Consider the following 22,901-nt stretch of genomic DNA (forward strand, 5'->3'; position numbering starts at 1 on the left):
ATCAAAATGTATATAGTGTTCCCTAGGATCTCCAAAGAATGTATTATTGCCAATGTGGGGCAAGGAGAGGGGCTGACAAGAGGAGCACCTGCATCGTGAAAAGATCTGGTGCCCTGTAAACCAGGTTTGAGAGTAGAAGAGGATGCTATGGCACTGTCTCACAAAAGCAATGGCGATATTTTGATTCTGATGCGTATGTTTGTTATTTTTCTCACTTCTGTAACCATAGTGCTTCAAGAGAACCACGCTAGGCAGGGACACATGCAGAGGAAGAGCAGCTCCATCTCAGGGTTTACAGGAGACAGGTAAGAGGAATACAGAAGTACTGAAGCAAGTGGATCCCTGAAGGATATGCCAGAGACCTACTCCTTCCTCAAAGACTTCATTGTAAGTTTCGTAAAGACCCTTCCAAAACAGTATCACCAGGTAGGAATCAAATTTTCAATACACGGCACTTTGAGGAGCACACTTCATAGCCAAACCATAGCAGCATGAGTATACATAAAAAAAAAAAAAGGATGTATGTGTGTATGCATGCCACAGGGGCTCACAGAGAGACATCTCATGGGAGTTAAGAGAGGAAAGACATGGGAAAGTGCTATATATGAGGAGTTACTGCAAAAAAGAACCCTGTGCTCAGTTTATACCTTCCCTATACATCTCACACTATACCAAAACTAAGAGCAATAACAAACAGCTCACAGAAAACCAAACTTCATAAAAGAAACAAAGGTAAGAAATCTGTCTTGCCACTTTAAATAATAAGACACTTTCTGCTGCTTAACTAGCAGTAAATGCATGGTGACGGGAGACTCTGAAGAACATACAACTTCACCCTTTGCACTTAAATGATGAGTTGGAGTCACACCATCGGAGACAAACAACCTGACAACATGAAGTTAGAGCCCTAAGGATGCAGAGCCCTAAGGATGTGGAGACTACAGTAATCCCACCCTACGGACCATGCATACAGCAGTGTACACAAAGTCAGTGCCACCTTATTTAAAATACAGCAAATGGGGAAAACTCCAAAATAACACAGCAAGTAGTTAAGAAACTTGGGCCACAGATCTCAGAATCATATTCCATACACTACTAAACACAGGCAAGTGCTCACAACAAACTAACATGATAAAGAAAAAAAAAATATGCAAAGACAGAAGCTTTAGAAAAGGAAACAAAGCAAACTGACAAGAATCTGTAAGATGATTTTATCAGTGAGAGAGTTTTCCTTTGCCTTTCAATTATTCAGCAAATGTATTACTGTAATGCAGAGAAATAATCCAAGTGGTACAAGACATTCTCAGTTACTGCATTAACATTTATCCTCTCAGAGACAAGAAGGAAAAGGCATGATGTATAATATATACAAATAACTTTATTGTTCTTAAAGATATATATATACTGGCATATCTGTGAGTTAGGTGCACTGCACAAGTCCAGTAAAGGAAAGGTTACAAAAGATACGTAAGAAATATTCACATAGAAAGCATGGTAAGGAGAATGTCCTTTGTAAGGAACAAGTGCATTCCAAAAGAGAGGGCTGCGATAGTGTTTCAAGGCTCAAGCGCCTCCCACGGTGCTGAGGTATAGTGATGACAAGGGGCTTGCCAGCTTCCTTCTTGTCCAATGTTCACTGAAGTCTCATTCGTTTCTCAGGGGGACCTTTAGTGCTCACAGTCTGCTGCACATTCTTTGCGCTCTCCTTCTCCTCAGATTTCACAGTTTCCGGCAGAGGCTCTGCCTCTTTCTTTGTCTGATCCACTAGACAACAAAAGCAGGTATTTTGTCAATACAAATTAAAGAGGAGGAAAAACACAAATTTAAACATTAGGTAACATCAATGGTTTACTCTTTCAGATTCATTTTTAATTACTTATGAAGCTGAATGTTTAGTTGTTTCCCCAGGCAAACTTATTTTAAAATCCATTTATAAACCTAAAAATTTACTCACTCAAGGAAATATAATGCTAGGCAAACACATGGTACTAAAATGAGACATTATGTGTGAACAAGCTACAGAAAATGATTCTATGACAACTTCACAGACAGCTCAACACCCGTTCTCCATGATGAAACCTACTGTCAAGCCACTCTGGCTTCTTCGCTCTTGCCAGTCTCTCCACCTAACCTCTACTTTCAAATGCTAGTATTACTACCACTAAAACACTACCTGTTGGCAGTTCAAAGGTTAGGAGTGACAAACTATAATGAGACCGTGTAAAAGGACAAAATAGCCACAGCTCATCTCCTGTCATCGCTGCTAGGACATTAAGTTAATCTTATTCAAGTTTAGTAAAAAGAGCAGATGAACCATACCTGGGACAGGCTTTTCTCCAGACTTTTGCTAGGATTTGAAAAATAAGAAATGGGGGAGGAAGGGAAAAGGCAAGTTAATGAAGTTTCTTCTCGGTTTTATCGTCTTAAATGGCACACTTACATAACTGCACTGTAAATGACAACTACCAGTGAAGCACCATGAGAGAAAGCTTGTCATTCTCTACTCTTTGCCCTTCGTTCCAGAAAGACACAAATCTAACACCAGACGTCAGCATAAAAACGATGTTCACCTAACAAGCTGTGTGTCACCCCCAAAAAAGGTGACAATTAAAAGAGTAGCCACAAAGACTCTAAGAGAAGAAATAACAGAGCCTCCAATCTTAGATACTTACCTGCTTAGAGGATATGAACTATAAGAAAGGAGAATGAACGCAGGAATAGTTTAATCCTAGCACTTGGGAAACAGAGGCAGATAAGTAACAGGCCTCACTATTCTACAGTCAGACAGGGAAGACAAGACTTGTTCTAATGTCTCCTTAAGGTGTTTTAAAAAAAAAAAAATCTCAATTAGTTTACAACTACCTTTAAAATATTCAAATCCCTCCTAACAACAATAAACAAACCTGTGAGAACACATATCTTTGTAAAGGTCCAGAACAACTGATACTAACCACGACACTAACATGGCTGTGCTCCTTCCCTTACCTGCTTCACTTCAAAAGCTCAAGTTGGTAGAATGGAAGGTGCTGCTGCTGCTACACTCCTCCTAAATCACTAGGTAGTACTACAAACCTTTACCACAGTTAAAAGAGAACTCTGTTACCACCTCTGCTTCCTTTCTTGACCATGACAAGCCCCCCACACCTCTTTCTATTTCTTCTGGTAAAAGTTTTAACTCATTAACCATTTAAGAGTCTGCATACCTTATATATCAAGCTGGGAATCAGAAGGCAGAACAGAAAGCATGAGTTTCACATTCTAGGTTTGTTATAATCTATTATGCTTTCAGTAACTTTATGGTTGAGAATAATATCTCAACACAGACCTCTACAGTCACACAGATTCATTTAGGGACAGAGAACAATGCTGAATTCATTCTTTTTCTTCATTACCTCCACTAAGTCTTTAAAAACCTTTCCTCTAATTCAGAGGTAATTTTTTAGCTAATAAGGAAAAGCAATATTTTAAAATATTTCTAAAAGACTCTTCAATTAAAAATGTTATGAAAGCGTCAATCAAAGTTCATAACACATTCTCATTACCTGAACAAATTTGGGTGGAAATTTTTGTCTGAGGTCTACAAGTAAGGCATCCACACGCTGTCGCTGAAAAATGGAGCTTGGTTCTTCTTTCCTTTTGGCTTTAGGTTTGACTTTATCTATTAAAATATCAAAATCCCAAATCAACATACTGAACAAACTCAAACCATTATTTTCAATGACATCTTTACTAGAACAGTTCTTCAAATAAAACATAACAAATACATAAAAGAAGTTCCCAACTTTCCTTTACAAGTGATGTACTGACAAACAGTGCTGAGACAAATTTTCATAATTATCTAAATCAATCCACATTGTTGTGGAGTTAAGCGCAACTGACTAGTTCTTCTCCATACAGTCCACTAAGACAAATAGAAAAGGCAGGTTTTGCAAACTCTAGTTACTACCCTCAGTTATAAAGACAGTAACTAAACCTAGCAAGAGAATCAGGAGTTCAAGGTCATCTTTGACTATACAGCAGGTTAACTAACCTGCCTGGACTACACAAGATCTGTCTCAAAGACTGAAGTTAGCTGGGAATGGTGATGCACTTCTCTGTCAGTCTTAGCACTTGGGAGGATGAGGCCAAAAGAACTGTGTGCTCAAGGCCAGCTTAGGCTCCTATTATGGAGAGATTTTCTAAAACTTATTCATTTGCTCATTCTCATTCTAAGAAAAAAAGCTAAACACTGTATTGAGGGGAAATTTACAAAAGAAGATTGTAAAGGCAAGAATAAAAAAGAAAATGAAAGAGAAATTCTGCAGTTACTCACATGTGGGATTCTCTGGCCAGGGGGACCAGGGGTAGGGGATGGAGTTGGCACACTTTCCTATATCAAACATCGCTGCCTACACCCAATATTAAGAATGTCAAAAGCCACCTCACAGAATCCTACAAAGGCCACCTTTTCCACACTTCCACTATTCTAAAAAGAAAACGCTGACATAGATACATTTCTGGACACAAGTTTTTGGTAAAACATGGTTACAAAGAAAAAAAAAAAACAGCCATAGACTCATGACAGGTGGTAATATCAAAGAATCAGAAAGTGACCTAGAAAGTGACCTAGGGCCAGAGAAAAGGCACTGGCTATACAAGCCTGGAGACATGTATTTAATCCCCAGAACACACATTAAAGGTGGATGCAGAGAACCAACTCTGGAGTTGTCTTCTGACATCTACACATGTGCTGTGGTACACAAGCTTACACGCACATCACACACACGCAAATCAATCTAAACAGCTAGGGATATAACTTTGGAGTAAAGTGCTTGCCTAGCATGCCTATAGTCCTCGATTTAATCTTTAGCATAAGAGAAGAATTTTTTTTTTAAATAAATAAGAGAGGAGAGGAGAGAAAGAGGGAGCACAGTCCAGCATTCTGAAGAAAGGGCACCAAGAATAGTATCTCACCTTCCCAGCCTGAAGATTAGAGGGCTGAAGGGTTCCAAATTCCAAAACAATTCAACAAATAAAAAAAAATACCTTTGCTCACTCATCACCAATGTTCTCTTTATGGTCTAAATAATTTAAAACCTTAAATCTTCTTTAAAGGGTTATGGGCATGTGACCTCATGGAGAAAACTAACAACTGTTCTGATGTTATTATTACTGCCCCTATGACATGCCATCATCTTCTGAGAAATTAAAACCTAGTCAAGTAACGTCACAAGCCCCCAGCTTCATTGTCAGTATCAAAATGTCTAGGGAGGTCTAGACACACTACTTACCCTGCTCTTCATGATCTTTAAAGTGCCACCAATACCCTTTGGAAGGATGATATCGACAGTATGACATAGCTTCATCAAAAGCTGACTGAATACCATGCACTGCAGTGAGCTTGCAAAACAAAACAAAAGCCAACACATTCAAATCTCTCATGAGGGCAACTAAAATGACCTAACTAAATATTAAATTTTACCTATGCAAAGGCAGTAATTCCCTATTTTCAGAATCTAGATTACCATTTGATGGTAATAGTCACCCTTCAGTATCTGAAAGGGATTAGTTATATATAATTAGTATTATATATAATATATGTGTAAAATAATTAACATTTGGCTATTACACATATAAAATTAGTATTTCTGTATAAGCTATATTCTATATATTTAAAATCATCTCAAGATTGCAAGACATAATATAATATAAATGCTATATAGATACGTGCTACAATGTATGGTTTAGGGAATAATAAAAAAGACAAAACATAATCTAGGTGCAGTTCTTTTTCCAAGTGTTTTATGCATATTACTAATGATGTAGACTGTAGCTCTTTAGGCAGATTCAAAATATTAGCACTGACTTGACCCACAGTTAACAGTGCTCAAAACCCTCCAACAGTCAACATTTTATACCAGCTTACACAAAGCAGAAGACCTCCTACTTGATTCTCAGAGCAGGGTATATCAATTAGAAGTCTGCTTTAATATTCAAAGAATGTGAAAAAAGCTAGGGTGCTAGAATCTGGAATCATCTGGAATCTCAGCACTTGGAAAATACTAGAAGAAGCAGGAGGACCAGAGGTTCAAGGTCATCTTCAGACACACAGAGAGCCCAAGACTACTGTCTCAAGAAAAAGAAAAGAAGGAAGGGAAGGTAGGCAGGCAGGTGGGTGAAGACACATACCACTCTAGAGTTTATAACTGATCCCAAGTCTGGTGCCTGATAGATGACTCCAGCGATGATGTAGTAATCAGCAAGCGGAATAACTAAAGAAGCAGTAAAAATAAAAGCTTATGAACACAGCTTGAACACAAACTGCTAAAAAGATGATTTTTCATAAAACAACTAAACTTGGGTACTTCCCTATATGGAACTTTAAGGGAAGGTCAAGCAATTTCTCTCTTCAAGTAAGCAGTACAGGAAAACAGCCACACTGTTCTGTTCATTTATATGTTACCTTGAGTTGTTAACACTTGAGTAGCTCTGTGGAGTTCCATCCACAAAGCCTGAAGAGTTCAACAACTCTCACCCACAAGCAGGGCTTCTTAAACTGAAGGCACATCTGAATCAAGTCTGATCAGCTCAATGTGCATCTTATGCTTATTAAAATGAGGTTCTTCCTAGGTACATGTATACCTACACAGAGCACATTTCAATGTTCCAAGCAATCAAAATGGTATTAGTCAAACCTTGGGAAGTAAGACTGAAGAACATGGGAGACTTGGAGAAGAGTGTGAAGATATCTGATGCACTATACTTGACTCCAAGTCCCAGGACTGAGTCCAAGGACAAAAATAACTACTACTGAGCCTGATGACATCTTGTATCATTACTATATCCTGACTGTTCCCAAGTGGCCCTGCTTATTATCTAAGGTTCTTTTTCTCTGCAGAAACTCCAGACCTTCCACTCTAAAGCAATATTCAGATTCTGAACTATAAATTCTTTGGCAAGTGACTCTTTGATATTGACCCAGGGTAAAGGATGTCCCCAGGTATCTCGATGTAGAACATCTATCTACTTGAAAGACATCTCTTGGCAATAATCCCCTGCTTTTCTACTTTGAATCGTCTCTTCTTCAGTGAGATTCCCTGCAAATTCCCGGGTTGATCTCAAGGTGCTTTCAAGTGCCAGTCTTCACTAAAGTATATGCCTTAGCTCTCTGGTTCAAAAGCAAATCTGGATTTATTTACTCTTCAATGTTGTTTCTTAAGCAAATATTATTCATTTAGAAGTCAAAGACTCAGGTAAGATTTTTTGATGACTGTGCCATTTGAAGATGCTCAGTTGTTCCTCTATGGACGTAATAACACTATATAGGCCATGTCTTTTGTAAAATATTAACTTATGTACATAGAGGAAATGAGAGGTACTCAAGAGGTTCAAGGTCCAGCGGACACTCAACCACTGTGCTCACAGGAAGAGGTGATCTAATTGACTTCCAGAGCTACCAGAGTTTTTGATATACTTCTGACGTGCAGCTATACCTGCCAGCCAGCCAAAATGTACTACATGAATGTGGTGCACCCGATTTCCAACTACATCTGCAATTCTGGTGGGCAGAAAATGCCTGTGACCAGTCCTCAAAAAAACCTTTTGGCTCAGAGTTTCAAGTGACTTTCTAGAGTGGAGATATATATATATCTTCATCTTATGCTGAATAGAAGACACATTTGGTATGGATCCTCAGGAGATGTCAGTTCCTATAATGCCTTTTCCCACTGTGTAAGCTGTGTAACCTTCCTAGGTAGCCATAATGAACTTCAGCCATGAGTACATTGGATGCTAAGCCTGATGAGTACACCCTTAAAACAAGTATTAGACATCTATGTGGTTTGTAGGATCTACAGAAACAGAATCGATGCAAAACAAATACACAAAACATAACATGTAAGTCAGTTCCAGAATGGTACACCAAAATAAATCCCTTATTCAAAAATAAAATAAAGCACACAGGTTAGGAAGTAAATAAGTTATGGTGTTTTGTCCATTTTACCTTGAGCAGGGGACTGCCGCTGTTGCTTTCGAATGATGAAAAGAATAGGCTCTTGAGCGTGTAAAAGGATATATTCAACTCCAACCATCTGACTGAAATAGAGACACACAGAGATCTGTGAATGAAACTTAACTCTTTGCAGGACTCTTAAATTACCAAATAAATTGTAAAAAGGGGACTAAAATTGCTTATTATCAATGTTAAAAGTTGGCTATTAAATAAAACTATTTTCCCAGACAGGAGTATACAGACTAAAATGTGGTTTTTAAACAATAACATTTATAAAAATTCATGAATTTAAATTTAGTTTCAGTAAAGATTATGTTTAAAGCTACAATTAGTTACCTTTAACAGCTTCATTTACCTAAGAGCAAAATCTATTTAAAATATAAAAACTAAACTTTATAAACCCTACCCCATCCTCAATACTTAGGAGTTACTTCAGAAACTTGTGCAGATGGAATAAAATTCTTATTTAGCACCCAAAGTCTAAAGAATCCTGTTTTGTTTGGCTACAATTTTCTTCATTTGTCAAAGAAAGTCTTACAATAAACCTGGCTATATTGTAAAATATTAGATTTGAAGATGAACATAATCATGATGATTTGGCTGAGAACAGTCACACTTATCAGAGCAGCAGCTCCAGTCTACCCTAACTGACATGATGAGGAGGTCAAGTAACAAATGTCTGTCAAATTTGTACAAACCAACAAAATGGGTTTGAAACTGTGTGTGTGTGTGTGTGTGTGTGTGTGTGTGTGTTCAGAGAACAAGTTTTTGTTGTTGCTGACTTTTGATACTATAATTAAGATATTTCTCCCTTCTCTTTCCTCCCTCTAAACCCTCCTGTGTACTCCTCCCCACTCTCCTTCAAATTCACAGCCTCTTTTTTCATCAGTTTTTATTGCATGAATACATGCAATTGCATGTGTATATATAATATTATATACTTATGTATAATACCATATTAAATAATAAATATATATTATATATAATATTCCTAACTATAACCTGTTAAATTCATATAATGTTACTTGTATGTATGTTTTCAGGATTGACTGTTTGGAACTAGAAAACCAACTGGTGTGCTCTTCCCTGGGAAGGAGCCTGCCTCTCCTACGCCCAGCTTTTCCTCAGTTGACTATAAATCTTTGTATGGGGTTGAGCTTCATGTGTCCCCACAAAGCCCAGAGAGCACAACTTTCAATAGCTAATTTTTAACTCCCACCATGGGTTCCAGGGATCAAACTTGGATTACCAATCCTGTATTCGAGTACTTTTACTCACTGAACCATCTCCCTAGTCTACAACTTCTAGTTTTCTTTCTAAAGGTTCTACTGTGTTTGTCACCAGCCATCACACACAGGCCAAAATGACTGTTCATTGCAAGATCTCATTGGCAAGATGCTACCTTCTTAAAACAACTTACTTCAAGTGCTCTAATGTCAGCCTTTGCATTTTGACCACTTCATTATTGCACGTCCTGTCATAAAACGGATTGCTTCTCTCTGAAAAGTAATCCAGGACACTACCACTGTTCAAAATGGGGATCCAAGAGCTGTCAACCCAAGAAATTCCCAGCAGATTATCTATAGGAAAGAAATAAAAGATTTAAAAGGATAAATAACCTAATTCAACAAATACTTACTATGTGCTACAAATTAAAGAGGGAGATAAGTATTAGAAAAGAGAAATATGAAAAGAAACGTAGTATGTACTATAGTGAAGTTAGGGATAAATTCATTAAAAAAAAAAGCACAAAATGGGGAACACACGGGGGATATAGAATTTTTCATGGGACAGGAGGTGGATTTTGCACTGTGTTAAAGAGAAGCTCACCATGAAGAAAAGAAGGATAAAGTATTTGCCAGCAGAGAAAATTCATATACAAAGGTACAAAAAGAGCCAGGCAGTGGTGCTGCACACCTTTAATCCCAGCACTCGGGAGACAGAGGAAAGAGGATCTCAGATCCAGGCCAGCCTGGTCTACAGAATGAGTTCCAAAGCAGCCAGGGATACACAGAGAAACCCTGTCTCAAAAAAAAAAAAAAGAATTAAAAAAAAGAATTAAAATTATAAACAGGTAAAATATATGTATTAAATATTTTGATTTTGAATAATTAGGGTAAAGACATGTTACGATTTTAGATCGAGAAAGATCTTTTTAAAGACTAAAAATCCTGAATTTTTAAATGCTGACAACTGATTCAAAATTTGCAAACACACCCACAACCACCAGTTTAAAGAACCTTCCACTGGTGGACAAAGAATGTTAGAGAGCCTCTATTACAGATGACAGGTCAATGATGTAAAAGTTAAAAGGCAGATGGTAAGGATAATCCCCATATTACAGATGTAATGTTTCAGATTCAGAATAGAAGTAAACCTCAAATTTTAAAAAGACATGTTAGATCCAGAAACAGTGATAAAGACCTACAGGTCATAACACCCTGGGAGGCTGAGACAGGAGGATCAAGAGACTATGGCCAGACTGGGCTACATGGGCACCTGTCTCAAAAGACATGGTAAATTAGTTTTCTATAACTAATGAGTTTTATTGTGCACTGGCTATGAGAATGTTTCACATCAATACCTACTAAACACCACTAGAGTTAGTTATAAACATCATAATGCTTCTAAAATAATAACTGAAAACTTCACCTCTTCTATAAAGTTACTTTTGGCATTTCTGAAGAAGTCAGATCTAAGTCAAGGTAACAAGCAAGTCCACGCAAAATGAATCAAGTGAGAAAAGGTTGTTACATGTAAAAAATACAAACAAATAAATAAATAAATGCTTTGCGTGTTCTAAAATACAGGAAACAAACAAATGCAGCATGTTAACAAAAATAATCAACACCAACCACCTATTTATACTATATAAAAATTATATACATATATGGATAAATTCATAGTCAAAATATACAAAACGAGGAAATATTTTCAGAAAAAGACATCTTTCTAATGAAAAGCAACAAAAGGAAACCACAACTTAAGATTTAAATTCCTTAATCCAATAACAATTTTATTTACTATAAATTTTACATTTCTGTGGTAGTCTCCTGTCCTGTCCCCTGTCTTCTCCCGCTTCCAATGTCTATCATATTTGTCCTTCTGAATGAGGATTGAGCACCTTCCCTAGGGTCTTCCTTGTTGTTTAGCTTCTTTAGGAGTATAGATTTTAGTATGTTTATCCTATATTATATGGCTAATATCCACTTATGAGTTAGTATATACCATGTGTTGTCTTTCTGCTTCTGGGATACCTCACTCAAGATGATCTTTTTTAGTTACCACCATTTGCCTGCAAATTTCATGATTTCCTTGTTTTAAATAGCTGAGTAGTATTCCACTGTGTAAATGTACAATTTCTGTATCCATTCCTGTATTGAAGGACATCTGGGCTGTTTCCAGATTCTGGCTATTATGAATAGAGTTACTACGAACATGGTTGAGCAGAAAGACACTACTGATCGAGGTATCAAATCAGAGGCTGAGACCCAAAGCCAAACTTTGGGCAGAGTGCAGGGAATCTTATGAAAGAAGAGGGAGCTAGTAAGACCTGGAGGGGACAGGAGCTCCAAAAGGAGAGCAACTGAGCCAAACAACAACAAAAAACTGAGCACTCAGGGCCCTGCAGAGACTGATAACCCAACCAAGGACAATGCATGGAAAGGACATAAAACCCAGGCTCAGATGTAGCCCATAGACTCAATATCCAAGTGGGGGTCCCTAATAAGGGGAGCAAGGACTTTCTCTGGCATGAACTCAGTGACAGGCTCTCTGATCACCTCCCCCTGGGGGGTGTAGTCTTGCCAGGCCACAGAGGAAGACAATGCAATCAGTCCTGATGAGACAAGATAGGCTAGGGTCAAACAGAAGGGGAGAAGCACCTCCCCTATCAGTAGACTAGGGGAGGAACATAGGGAGAGAAGAAGGAGGAAAGGTGGGATTGGGAGGAGATGAGGGTGGGAGCCACAGCCGGGATACAAACTGAATAAACTGTAATAAATAATAATAATAAATTTAAAAAAAGAAAAAAATCTACATTTCGTTTTGCTGCTTTAGGAAATTGACTTTTTCCTTAAATATGTTTCTTGTACCTTACCTTAATATCATTTACCAGGCATAATCACTTCATACCTATATCTATTAACTAACTGGTGGTAGGTAGGTAAGATCTGTAATTACACTGCGTATGTTAAATGCTTGGCACACTTTAACCCAATAAATGTTAACTGTGTCAGTGGTCATGTGGCATTTTTTCTGTGTTCATGGCAACTTCAATATACTGTTATTACTAATAATTCTCATATCATCACCAGATACACAGATGTGTGCTCCCATTAAATTGTGAATTTTTATTTATCAAGAATGAGCATAATAGCCATCAAAAGCTTACAATTCATGACTGAAGGCCAAGGCAAGTATGATTTATTCGATTAATCATGGATCTTCATCAATTTAAACAGCTTCATATATCCAAAGACATTCATCTACAAAATACTTAACTGGAATGAAAAGTACAATCTCTAACTGAAAGCAATCATTTGTCCCACTTCAAGATAAACTATAAACTGTGATCACAACTTCATGAAGAGAATCAAATTAAGCAGATTCAACCACTTCTCACCAATGCAGTTATCACCCTTTCCAAGATACATCCAATTTCCATCTATTCCAGAAAAAGTCCTGTTTTTTAAAATTCTACTCTTGCCTCCTTACACTAGTCTCAGCAGCCAAAAATCTAATAAGTAAATACATAAATTAAAAGAATGATAAACAGAACGTGCCCTCCCCGTTGATCAAAACTCTGCAGGGGCTGTCTTACTCTTGCCCCAAAACTTCTCTAAATTATCTTCCCACATCTCACTCCACTTATGGCTATGCCAGCTTCTCTGACATTCCTCTAAACATCAGACACATTACAATGATGCTAACAAATATAAATAATAAGCAAGACATTGAAAATGCTAAATATATGATCTCATAGACTAAATATTTTCTCTGTTCACGCATTAGCAAGACAGTGTGGTGACACACCTGTCAGTGCAACACTCAACAATCTCCAAGTGATAAACTTAGAAACTTGAAACTCTTCACAATGGAAAACAAGAGGGTAAAATGTGACCCAGAAATACTGCAACCAACTACTACTTAAGAAAGTATACATGAATTAGCTGGCACCTCGGTCCACCTAATATAGCAAAAGGCATCTCAAACACTTTAAAACTAATTAAGCTCAATAAACACACATACACATAAAACCATGCAAGTATGTAGTGAACTTGTTGGGAATAAAGGATTCAGTGGGTATGGGAAAGGATAAGAATAATGGGTGGTATACATACTAAAAATACATTATATACATTGTGAAACTGTCAAAAAGAAAAACAGAATATATACAAACAAAACCAAACATGCTACCCAAGCAAAAAGCAATTAAGAGGTTGCGTCTCCATTTATTCACTTGACTCAACGAAAATTACAATCTCTCTACAGCTCAGCTTGCCGAAGGTAACCGCTGAATGATAAGTGAAGGTTATTATAGACTAAAACTTAAATAACATTAAGACTTAGGGATTTCTGTCCGGAGACCCGTACAGCGGGATCGGTCCTCATTTTACTCAACTTATCTCTTCCGAAAAGCCAGCCCTTCACCCCGATATAATACCCCAGCACTGCGGTAGAAATTCCCCAAACTGTTTCTAACTCTTCCGCTTCGACCCTTCTTAAAGAGACTCGTGAGAACCAGGGAAAAACTCGACAACTTTTCGTCAAACTGGAGCCTGAGGCTGTCTGGCAGCCACTCAAAAGAACTTGAGAGACCTCACAAAACGGTGTGACGCTGACTTCAGCAAGCTACAAACCCCCAGCAGACCACGATCTTGGGGGTGTGTGTGGGAAGCGTAACATTAATTACCTCGGATATCCACCGCCGCCATAATTCCAAAACCGCTCCTAGAGCCTCCTTCCGGCGCACTGTAAAGGTAATAACCACCGCGACGGAAGCGGCGGGTTGACTGCCGTACGGATAGGAAGGAGGTCAAAAGTATTCACGCGGCGGAGTGCGAAGGCGGGGGGGGGGGAACTGTTCGGGAGGGAGGAGGAAAGAGGGCGGAGCCTGGCTGAGATTTTTGCTCTGGGTCACCTGCGGGGAGGAGAAAGCCACGGCCAGAGGTAGCTGCGGGGAGGAGAAAAAGGTAGCGCAAGCTGAAGGATGGAGCCGGAAGGCGGGGAGGGGCGGGGCCTGTAGACCGGGTCGTTGAAAAGGAGAGGGCAACATGGCAAGGGTGCCCAGGACTGGGAACTGACAGAGAGGTTGGAGGCGCGGAGCCACAACAAAAAATAACAGCAACATCAAAAAGGCAAAGCGGCAGGGCACAACAGTGGAGAAAGTGATCGCATTCACAGGTAACCAGGCTGAACCTAGTCCTGTCTCGTGCTCACACCGACATTCTAAAATCCTCTAAACCGAGGTACTCACTAGCAATCCCAGCTCTGTGGAGACAGAGCCAAGTGAATAGCAAACCTGGAGCCAGCCTAAACTACGTAGACAGTATTTTAAAAATAATTAAACTATCTCATGAGTGTACAAAGGAGCTGTTAGATTTAGAAGCTACTTGCCCTCTGTTTTTTGTTTTTTTTTTTTAACCTTGCCTCAAACAGAGAAATTCAAGAAACTAAAAAACCTAAACCAATTAAGAACTTAGAGCAACTCGTGACTAAATTTCGTAAAATAGGAAGTGCTTCTGAGGTGAATTATTAAAAAGATGAAGAAGAGAAAAGGAATTCCCAAGCGTCCTCCTGATGCCTGTGGTGTGGGGAAGCCATAGAAAACCAGAGCAGGACTTTCTGTCTCTAGTATGGTTTTGTAAAAGCAAAATGATGGAGATGCCGGCAAACAAGACACAAAAACTGAGAGGAGGACCCCAAAACCTGAAAGAAGGGACCTATATTCTCAAAACTAAGGACTATTAAGGCTCCCCCAGGATTTAACCATAACCCCGAAACAAGGCAGGAGGACCATTAATTTAATTGGGATTTTTTTTCCACTCATAAACCAACAGATCTCACATTTTTAAATCTCAGTGTAATAAAATCGTGTGCGTGTGTGTGTGTGTGTGTGTGTGTTTTCAAGATAGGGTTTCTCTGGACAGGGTTTATCTGGCTGTCCTGCAACTTGTTTGTTGACCTGCATACCAAGCTGCCCTCGAACTCAGAGAGATCTATCTGCCATTGCTTCCTGGGAATAAAGGCATACACCACCACAGCCAACAAAGCATATTTTTTGTCACTTCAGTTATTGAACTAGGATTTTATACCTGAAATGATATTGATAAAACAAATGTTCACAAAGAAGTATGCACGTGCTGAGCTGTTTTTTGTTTGTTTGTTTGTTTGTTTGTTAAAGCAGACTCTTTCAGCAGGAAACAGCAAGCTTTTTCTTTTGCTTCACTGGTCTTGTTTCCTTGTGTCTTTAGAAGATTAGGAGAGGCTGTAACAGAGCACACAGTAAGTGTGATAAACCAGACTGGCGAAGCCCACTGGATTTTGCAGGCAACAGGATAAATGTGACTGACTTCTGGTTTAGAAAGATGCTTTAAGGAGGATGCGCTTGAAGTATTCATAAGACTCAAATCGGGGGATCTGTTGAGGAGGTCATTGGAAACTAAATGATGTCTACACTAATGCAAATGATTGAACTGGTGGGGATGGGGGATGAAAAATATTTAGGCAAGAGTGTTAAAGAGCAATGGTGACTAATAGCCTGGTAAGGAAGAGAGAGGAATTAAAAGTGAGTCCCAGAGAACTGAGTCATCAAACCAGGTGCGATTAATCAACTTAGGAGTAACGACACTGAGCGGAGGAAGATGAAGAACTGTTGACTTTGTACATGTTTGTGTTGCACATGGGAGTATCTGTAAGGCACCCAGTGGACCAGGGTTTCTCAAGCTTTTTGCTATTGAGATTTGGAGCCAATTAGCACCTTTGAGGCAAGGGGGAGCTGTCCTGTTAATTACTTAGTACCTGACAGGATCTCCTCTGCAGTGGGTGCTCAGCAATATGTGTTGGTTGAGCTGATGTTTGAATAAATGAACAGATGGTTTGATGGCCTTTGGGACAATAATAGCCCCCTAGAAGTTCAACAGCAAATGAAATAAGAGATTGTTAAATGGAAATGGATTTGTTCAAAGTCACTTCTCCGTTGGTTTTTTTTTTTTTTTTCACTTTACAGCCTGATCACAGGCACCCCCTCCCAGCCCCACCCTCACACCACCCTCCCCCCATTTCCTTCTCCCTTTCTCTGAGTACCCATGTGTCCTCCCATGGATACAAACCCCCCTTGGCATAGCAAGTCACAGCAGGACTAAGCGCATCCTCTCTCCCTGAGGCCAGACATGGCAGCCCAGCTAGGGGAAAGGGATCCAAAGGTAGGCAACAGAGTCAGAGACAATGCCCCCACACCTTGCTCGAATTGTTAGAGGACCCACATGAAGACCAAACTACACATCTGCTACATACGTGCAGGGGGTCCAGGTCTAACCAATGCATGTACTTTGGTTGGCTCTGTGAGCCCCCATGGGCCCAGGTCAGTTGACTCGGTAGGTCTTCTTGATCTCTCTGGCTCCTTCAATCCTTTCCCACACTCTTTCACAAGACTCCCTGACCTCAGCCGATTGTTTGGCTGTGGGTTTCTGCATCTGTTTCCATCAGCTGCTGGATGAAACCTCTCTGAAGACAGTTACGCTTGGCTCCTGTCTGCAAGCATAGCAGAGAGTCATTAATAATGTCAGGGGTTGGATCTCTCCCATGGGATGGGTCTCAGGTTGGGCCAGTCATTGGTTTGCCATTCCCTCAAACTCTACTCTGTCTTTATCCTTGTGCATCTTGTAGGCAGAACAAATTTTGAGTCGAAGGTTTTGTGAGTGGGTTGGTGTCCTCCCTCCCTCCACTGACTACAGGAGGTGACCATGTCGGATTCACTTCAGGCTCCCCTGCTGCTAAGAGTTTCAGCTAGGGTCACCCCCCCCCCATAGATTCCCAGGAGCTTCCCTGTTCCAGATCTCCAGTTCGTTCCAGAGATGACCACACACACACACACATCTATTTCCATCCTGTCTTCCAGCCTTCTTTCCCCAGCCCCTGCTCTCCCCATACCTGAACCCTGTCCCAGTCCCCCACCACAAACTTGTACAACCACTTTGGAAACCAATTTAGTGGTTTCTCAGAAAATTGGGATTAGTTCTACCACAAGACCAAGCTATGCCTCCTGGGTATGTACCCAAAACTCTACCCTACCACAAGGACACTTGCTCAACTCTGTTCATAGAAACTTTTTTCAGAAACTGGAAACAACCTAGATGTTCTTCAACTGAAGAATGGTTAAAGAAAATGTGGTACATTTAAACAATGGAATACTACTCAGCTATTAAAAGCAATGACATTATGAAAATTTCAGGCAAAGGTATGGAACTAGAAAATATCATCCTGAGTGAGGTAACCCACAGCCAGAAAGAGACACTTGGTATGTGCTCACTTATACGTGGATATTAGCCATAAAGTACAGGGTAACCATGCTTCAATCCATGGTCCTAAAGATGATAGATAACAAGGAAGGCCCAAGGGAGGATGCTTGAATCTCACTGAGAAGGGGAAATAAATAAATAGACATCAGAGGTTGAAGTGGAAGTTTCTGGTTTCTTTGAAGACTCAGTTGTATCGTATGATGTTTTGCAAGACGCTGTCTTGCTAGAGGGCATGTGATGTTTTGCTTTGAGCTGTCTCATGGTAGGGGCATCACTTTGGCCAGCTGAAAACATCCATGCATGGACTTTGAGGGAGGAGGTACATAGAAGCCCATGGACAGTGAGACACTTCACTTTGCAGAGAGAAACATTCCAGAGAACTTCTTGGGGCAGTCCAATTGAGTCTTGCAGCTTTTGCTGATTTGTCCCAATCTGCTGAATCATGCTGATTTGTATTTCTGTTTAGTGTTGGCATTTGGACTGGACTGCTCGTATCTGGACAATGAAGAGTAGATTTGCCCCAAGGAACTACTTCTAAAAAGGTCTACAACCCCCTTTTCCTAATAACCTTCTTTCTCCCCTACCTCTGCTCAGTGGGTTGAAAGGAAGGTAGAAGTGTTTAAGAACCCTAAATAAAGTAGGCTTGTTGAAAAAAATCTAAGCCTACAGCAGGTGTATAGAGCAAGGGAATTGGGTGCAAAGTCACATATTAAGAAAACATTTAAGATCTCTCCTAACTAGAGAACAAGGCAGCACACACAACAAAAGCACCATTTATGCTAAGGTTCTTAGTAAAAGGAAAAATACATGGCTATGTTTCATATGATATCCTGAGAAAGTCTTCTGGCAAGTGTGAAGTCTGTGAGAGATGTCTTCTCTTATGATGAGAGAATTCAGCTATTTAGTAATACAAATGAGGGTATAAAGCAACCCTCAGGTCTGGAGAAATGGCTCAGAGGTTAAAAGCACTGGCTACTCTTCCAGAGGTCTTGAGTTCAACTCCTAGCACCCATATGTGGCTCAAAACCATCTGTAATGAAATCTGATTCCCTCTTCTGGTATTCCTGAAAACAGAGCATTCATATGCATCAAATAAATAATTTAGAGGGGAAAAAAAAAAAACCCTGAATTGCTAAGGTGGCGCCTCTGAAGAGTCATTCTGGAATCTCTGAAAGTAGCTCCAGTGGTTCAAGTATCAATATGGTTTTTGTGTTTAATGGTTACAAGAAAATACATCACCCATATATAGCACAAAATACATAACAGTATTTCTGAAAATAGCCATTCACCAGGTAAGCAGCTGTCATTGGAAGGTAATCTAAGAGCTTTAACCCTACAGTCCCAAACACAGATCACAGATAAACACAGTCCCAAAGAAACATAATGACCGACACTTGATGGGTGCCAGTATTCTTCTCTCCACAGAATATTCATCAAGGGTCTGTAAGGTTGTATGGCACTAAACGTCAAAGATCCCATGAAGTAACCAAAAGCACCAACAATGGCAAACTAGATGATCAGAATTCTACATCACAGTAGACGATGCCTAACCACCATCAGATTATTTGGGCTTAAGGTCCCCGAGTTACTTAGCTGATTCCAGAGTGTGAGGAGTACCCTACTCCTCTGTCAAGTTTGAGCCCAAAGTCAAATAGCTGTATGTCAAGTGACAATCACAGAAGATGATGTACAAATAACAGGCAAACCTGCTAATAAATCCCTCTTATGGACCTATAAGTAGATGATTCAGCAGTTTCCTAAATGAGACTACCAAGAAGGGGGAGGCAGTTAAGTGCTAGGTGCTGCCTTAGCATGGGCAGGACCCTAGATTGCATCTCCAGCATCCAAAAGAATTTGTAACCAGGTATGGTGGCTCACATTTGTAATCCCAGCACTTGGGAGAGAGAGGCTGGAAGATCATTGCAAGTCTAGGCCAGTCTGGTCTACAGAGTGAATTCCAGGCCAGCCAGCCAGGGACTATCTCAAAATTCTCCACTACAAAAAAGCCCTAGATTTTATTAATAATATGATCAGTTGATCCTGGTATTTTCATTGCCATTTTAATCTGGACCTTATATATACATGGCTCTCACTGTTGGTCATATTTATTTCATCCTTTTTTCTTGATTAAAATTACCAATGATTTATCTAATTTGACTATATGCCTTTAAAAATCAGCCTTTACTTTCATGAATTCTAGTGTGTCTTTATCTCTTTCATTTATTTCTGCTCTTAATCCTGTTCTTTCTCTTTCTTGTGGCTTTTTACTTAATTTTTAAGAAACAAACATGATCTTATTAATGCTCCTTTAACCATTTAATGCTATAAATTTTCCTCACGGAAACATTTTTTACTATATAGCTTGAGTTTTGATGTGCAGTGTTTTCATTTTCATTTTATTCTGGGTGCTTTTATTCTGGGTGCTTTTTAAAGTCTTGACTCTTTTTTTTTTTCCTTAATCCAATTTATTTCAATTACTTTCCTTGTACTTAAATTGTAAAATTATCACTTCAGCTAATATATACATAAATTGATATCATTATACAAAATTAATACCACTTTGAAATTTTAGACTAAATATGTTAACTGTACCGTTTAGGAATGGTGTCTCAGTACACCTGATGCTCAGTATAAACATATAAATCACAGGATTTAAGTTCTTAATAAATTTGCTTTTAACTAAATGCAAACAGCTAAAGGTCTAATCCTGAATCAGACTTTTTTTAATATTTATTTTTTTTTATTTTTATTTTTTCCCTTTTTTTAATTTTTCATCAATTACACTTTATTCATTCTGCATCACCCCATAAGCCCCTCCCTCCTCCCCTCCCAATCCCACTCTCCCTCCTCCCTCTGCATGCATGCCACTCCCCAAGTCCACTGATAGGGGAGGTTCTCCTCTCCTTTCTGATCTTAGTCTATCAGTTCACATCAAAAGTGGCTGCATTGTCCTCTACTGTGGCCTGGTAAGGCTGCTCCCCCCCAGGGGGAGGTGATCAAAGAGCAGGCCAATCAGATTATGTCAGAGGCAGTCCCTCTTCACATTACTATGTAACCCAATTGGACTCTGAACTGCCCTGGGATACATCTGTGCAGGGGTTCTAGGTTATCTCTATGAATAGTCCTTGGTTGGAGTATGAGTCTCTGGGAAGTTCCCTGTGTTCAAATTAACCCTTGAGTTACTTGTGTGCTTTTTATAGCTTACAAATGTTTGTAACACTCAGTTTTATCTTTTTGTTACTCTGCTTGCCTTGCTCTCAGAGAATACCTACTATGCAATACCTATCCTTAATACTTGTTAAATTTACTTTGCCTCTTACATGATTGTATTAAACTGTGTTCTGAAATAAGGTCTTGCAGTATAGCTCAGGGTCACCTCAAACTTGCTGTGTAGACCAGTTTGACATGGAACTGGCTTGGCCTCCCCATTGCTTTATGGCAATGAGAGGCACCATACCCTGAGATGTCTAAACTTCATTGAGTTCCATTTTCTTCTGCCCTCATTCACACATGCAGTCCGGTACATGCGAGAGCAAATGTATATGTGGGTAAGTAGGCATGCACACACACGTGTACACACACACACACACACACACACACACAGGAACAAACCACAAACATTTACCTAGAAAATTCTACTCAAGTATAAGGAAAAGTAAAGCAAAGGACAAAAGTTGAAACAAAAAGGTTTTCGGCTCTGTAAATGCTCAAAATTAGTAATAAATGTGATTTTAATCAGAGAAGACTGTGGGTTGGGAGAAAACAGGAAATAACATCTGTAGACAGATGTTTCCCTTAGACCCTCTTTGCTGACATGTAAGGAAATTATAATATGTTCATTCCCACAAATTCTTAGAAGTAGACATACCCAGGCTCTTCAGGGATTGGATGATTCTATCTCCCAACTCATTTTCACATTACTCTCTCTCGAGCTTGGTTGCCTAGTAACTCTGATCCCAGGCCTGTCTTCCTAGTAATTACATTTTTGGGTTCTCCAATCATCACCTCCTGCTGAGTTTTCCTACAGTTCATATTTTATTTCCAAATCAAGGTTATACAGACACAAGGAAATTGGTTTCTGGTCTCAGAACTATGTATAGACTACGATGATATAAGGATATTTACCAAGTATTTCCTGATAGAAAGAAACCTCTGAGTTCATAGTCAATTTCTTGCTGATAGAAGAAATTGAAATTTCCACCACAGAGGTCTGTCTCTGTGAATGTGGCTTTTTGGGAGCTTGACAAATAGTGTAAACTCATTTTCTATTTTCGTATAGCTGTCAAGAGTAAGATTCAGGGTTACTTCACAGATTTTCATTCAAAGAATATTGACCCTTAATAATGGGGGCAGGGTGGAGAAAAGGTTGAAATGATTGACATTGTAATCGAGTTCACTTTCTCATCCTTCCATGCCACATGTTATTTTCATGTTAGATGCAGATAAAGACTATGGATGCAGATACTTTTCAGATAGATAATGAGCTCATGTAAAATATAAAAACACACTCCATATGTGCTTATTACAAGCTGAGAATGCCCATCTGATTTGTGGCCAAATCACTGAGAGAAACAATTTTCCCTTCTTGGTCTTTCTTTATCCCCTCAGCTCTCCATTGTGATCGAGTATAAAATGGCTGTGTACATGAATATTGTAATAAAAAAAAGTAAAAGAGATTTAACAGATGTTGTATGGTTACAGAGGACAAATCAACCATAAAACCCCTAGTCATCACCAACCCCATATGCTAGATACATATGGCCTTCAAGAGTCAATGTTGGCCCCGGTGGGTTCATCTCACTTTTGTCTGGCCTTTCCTTGCTTTCCTCCCATTCATCCATTTTGAGCCAAGAAGGTTTATTCTATACCAATGTATATTTAAAAATATATAACTTAAAAAAATAACGTTCTATGGGGGCTCACAGTTAAGAGATTGCCTTGACCTCAGAAGAGAATTTGGGTTTTGGAGTTCGGGACAGCATGGGAACTTTTAAAGGCTGTGGGAACTTTTAGAGACGGGCCAAGCATACTTTGAGTTATAAGATAAATATGAAACATGAGAGGGCAAGGATGGAATGTTGTCATTGAACCTGATGTGTGTGGGTGTCAGGTTGACAAGGGATGGAGTTGTCAACCTGACTGGATCAAGAATCACTATGGAAACATACCTCTAGGCATATTTGCAAGAGTGTATCCAGAAAGTTTAACTGAAAAGGAAGACCCACTCTAGATATGGGCTGCACCGTTCAATGGGTCAGAGACTAAGCTTTGATCAAACAGCACACAAGCTGAGGACCAGCATCCATCCCTTTCGGCTGCCTGACTACACAGCATGTTCCTTACACACCTGCTGCCATCTTTCTTTGCCATGGTGGATTACACTCAAACTC

The 22,901-nt window shown here is 39.4% G+C and overlaps 1 protein-coding gene across 2 annotated transcripts; it reads right to left on the bottom strand.

Annotated features, from left to right (window-relative positions):
• Positions 1-1,358: 1,358 nt before the first annotated feature.
• Med6 (mediator complex subunit 6) lies at positions 1,359-14,036 on the bottom strand. Of its 2 annotated transcripts, XM_021653967.2 has the most exons (8): positions 13,905-14,036; positions 9,411-9,570; positions 7,982-8,073; positions 6,169-6,251; positions 5,271-5,379; positions 3,543-3,658; positions 2,320-2,347; positions 1,359-1,764 (listed from the first exon to the last, which is right to left on the bottom strand). In XM_021653967.2, the coding sequence occupies exons 1-8, from the start codon at positions 13,924-13,926 to the stop codon at positions 1,634-1,636; spliced, it is 741 nt and encodes a 246-aa protein (XP_021509642.1). In that variant the 5' UTR covers positions 13,927-14,036; the 3' UTR covers positions 1,359-1,633. The 2 variants fall into 2 exon arrangements, with proteins under 2 accessions (XP_021509642.1, XP_021509649.1); XM_021653974.2 differs by lacking the exon at positions 3,543-3,658 and having other exon boundaries at positions 1,713-1,764.
• Positions 14,037-22,901: the final 8,865 nt, after the last annotated feature.

Source organism: Meriones unguiculatus, chromosome 7 (assembly GCF_030254825.1).
Source record: "Meriones unguiculatus strain TT.TT164.6M chromosome 7, Bangor_MerUng_6.1, whole genome shotgun sequence".
In the NCBI taxonomy this organism is placed as follows: Eukaryota; Metazoa; Chordata; class Mammalia; order Rodentia; family Muridae; genus Meriones; species Meriones unguiculatus.

Coding starts and splice junctions, on each gene's coding strand:
- Med6 (XM_021653967.2), bottom strand. CDS start 13,926: ATGGCGGCGGTGGATATCCGAG. Junction 8,074..9,410: donor CTGACATTAGAGCACTTGAA/GTAAGTTGTTTT, acceptor TCTCTATTTCAG/TCAGATGGTTGGAGTTGAAT. Junction 5,380..6,168: donor CAGTTATAAACTCTAGAGTG/GTATGTGTCTTC, acceptor TTGTTTTGCAAG/CTCACTGCAGTGCATGGTAT.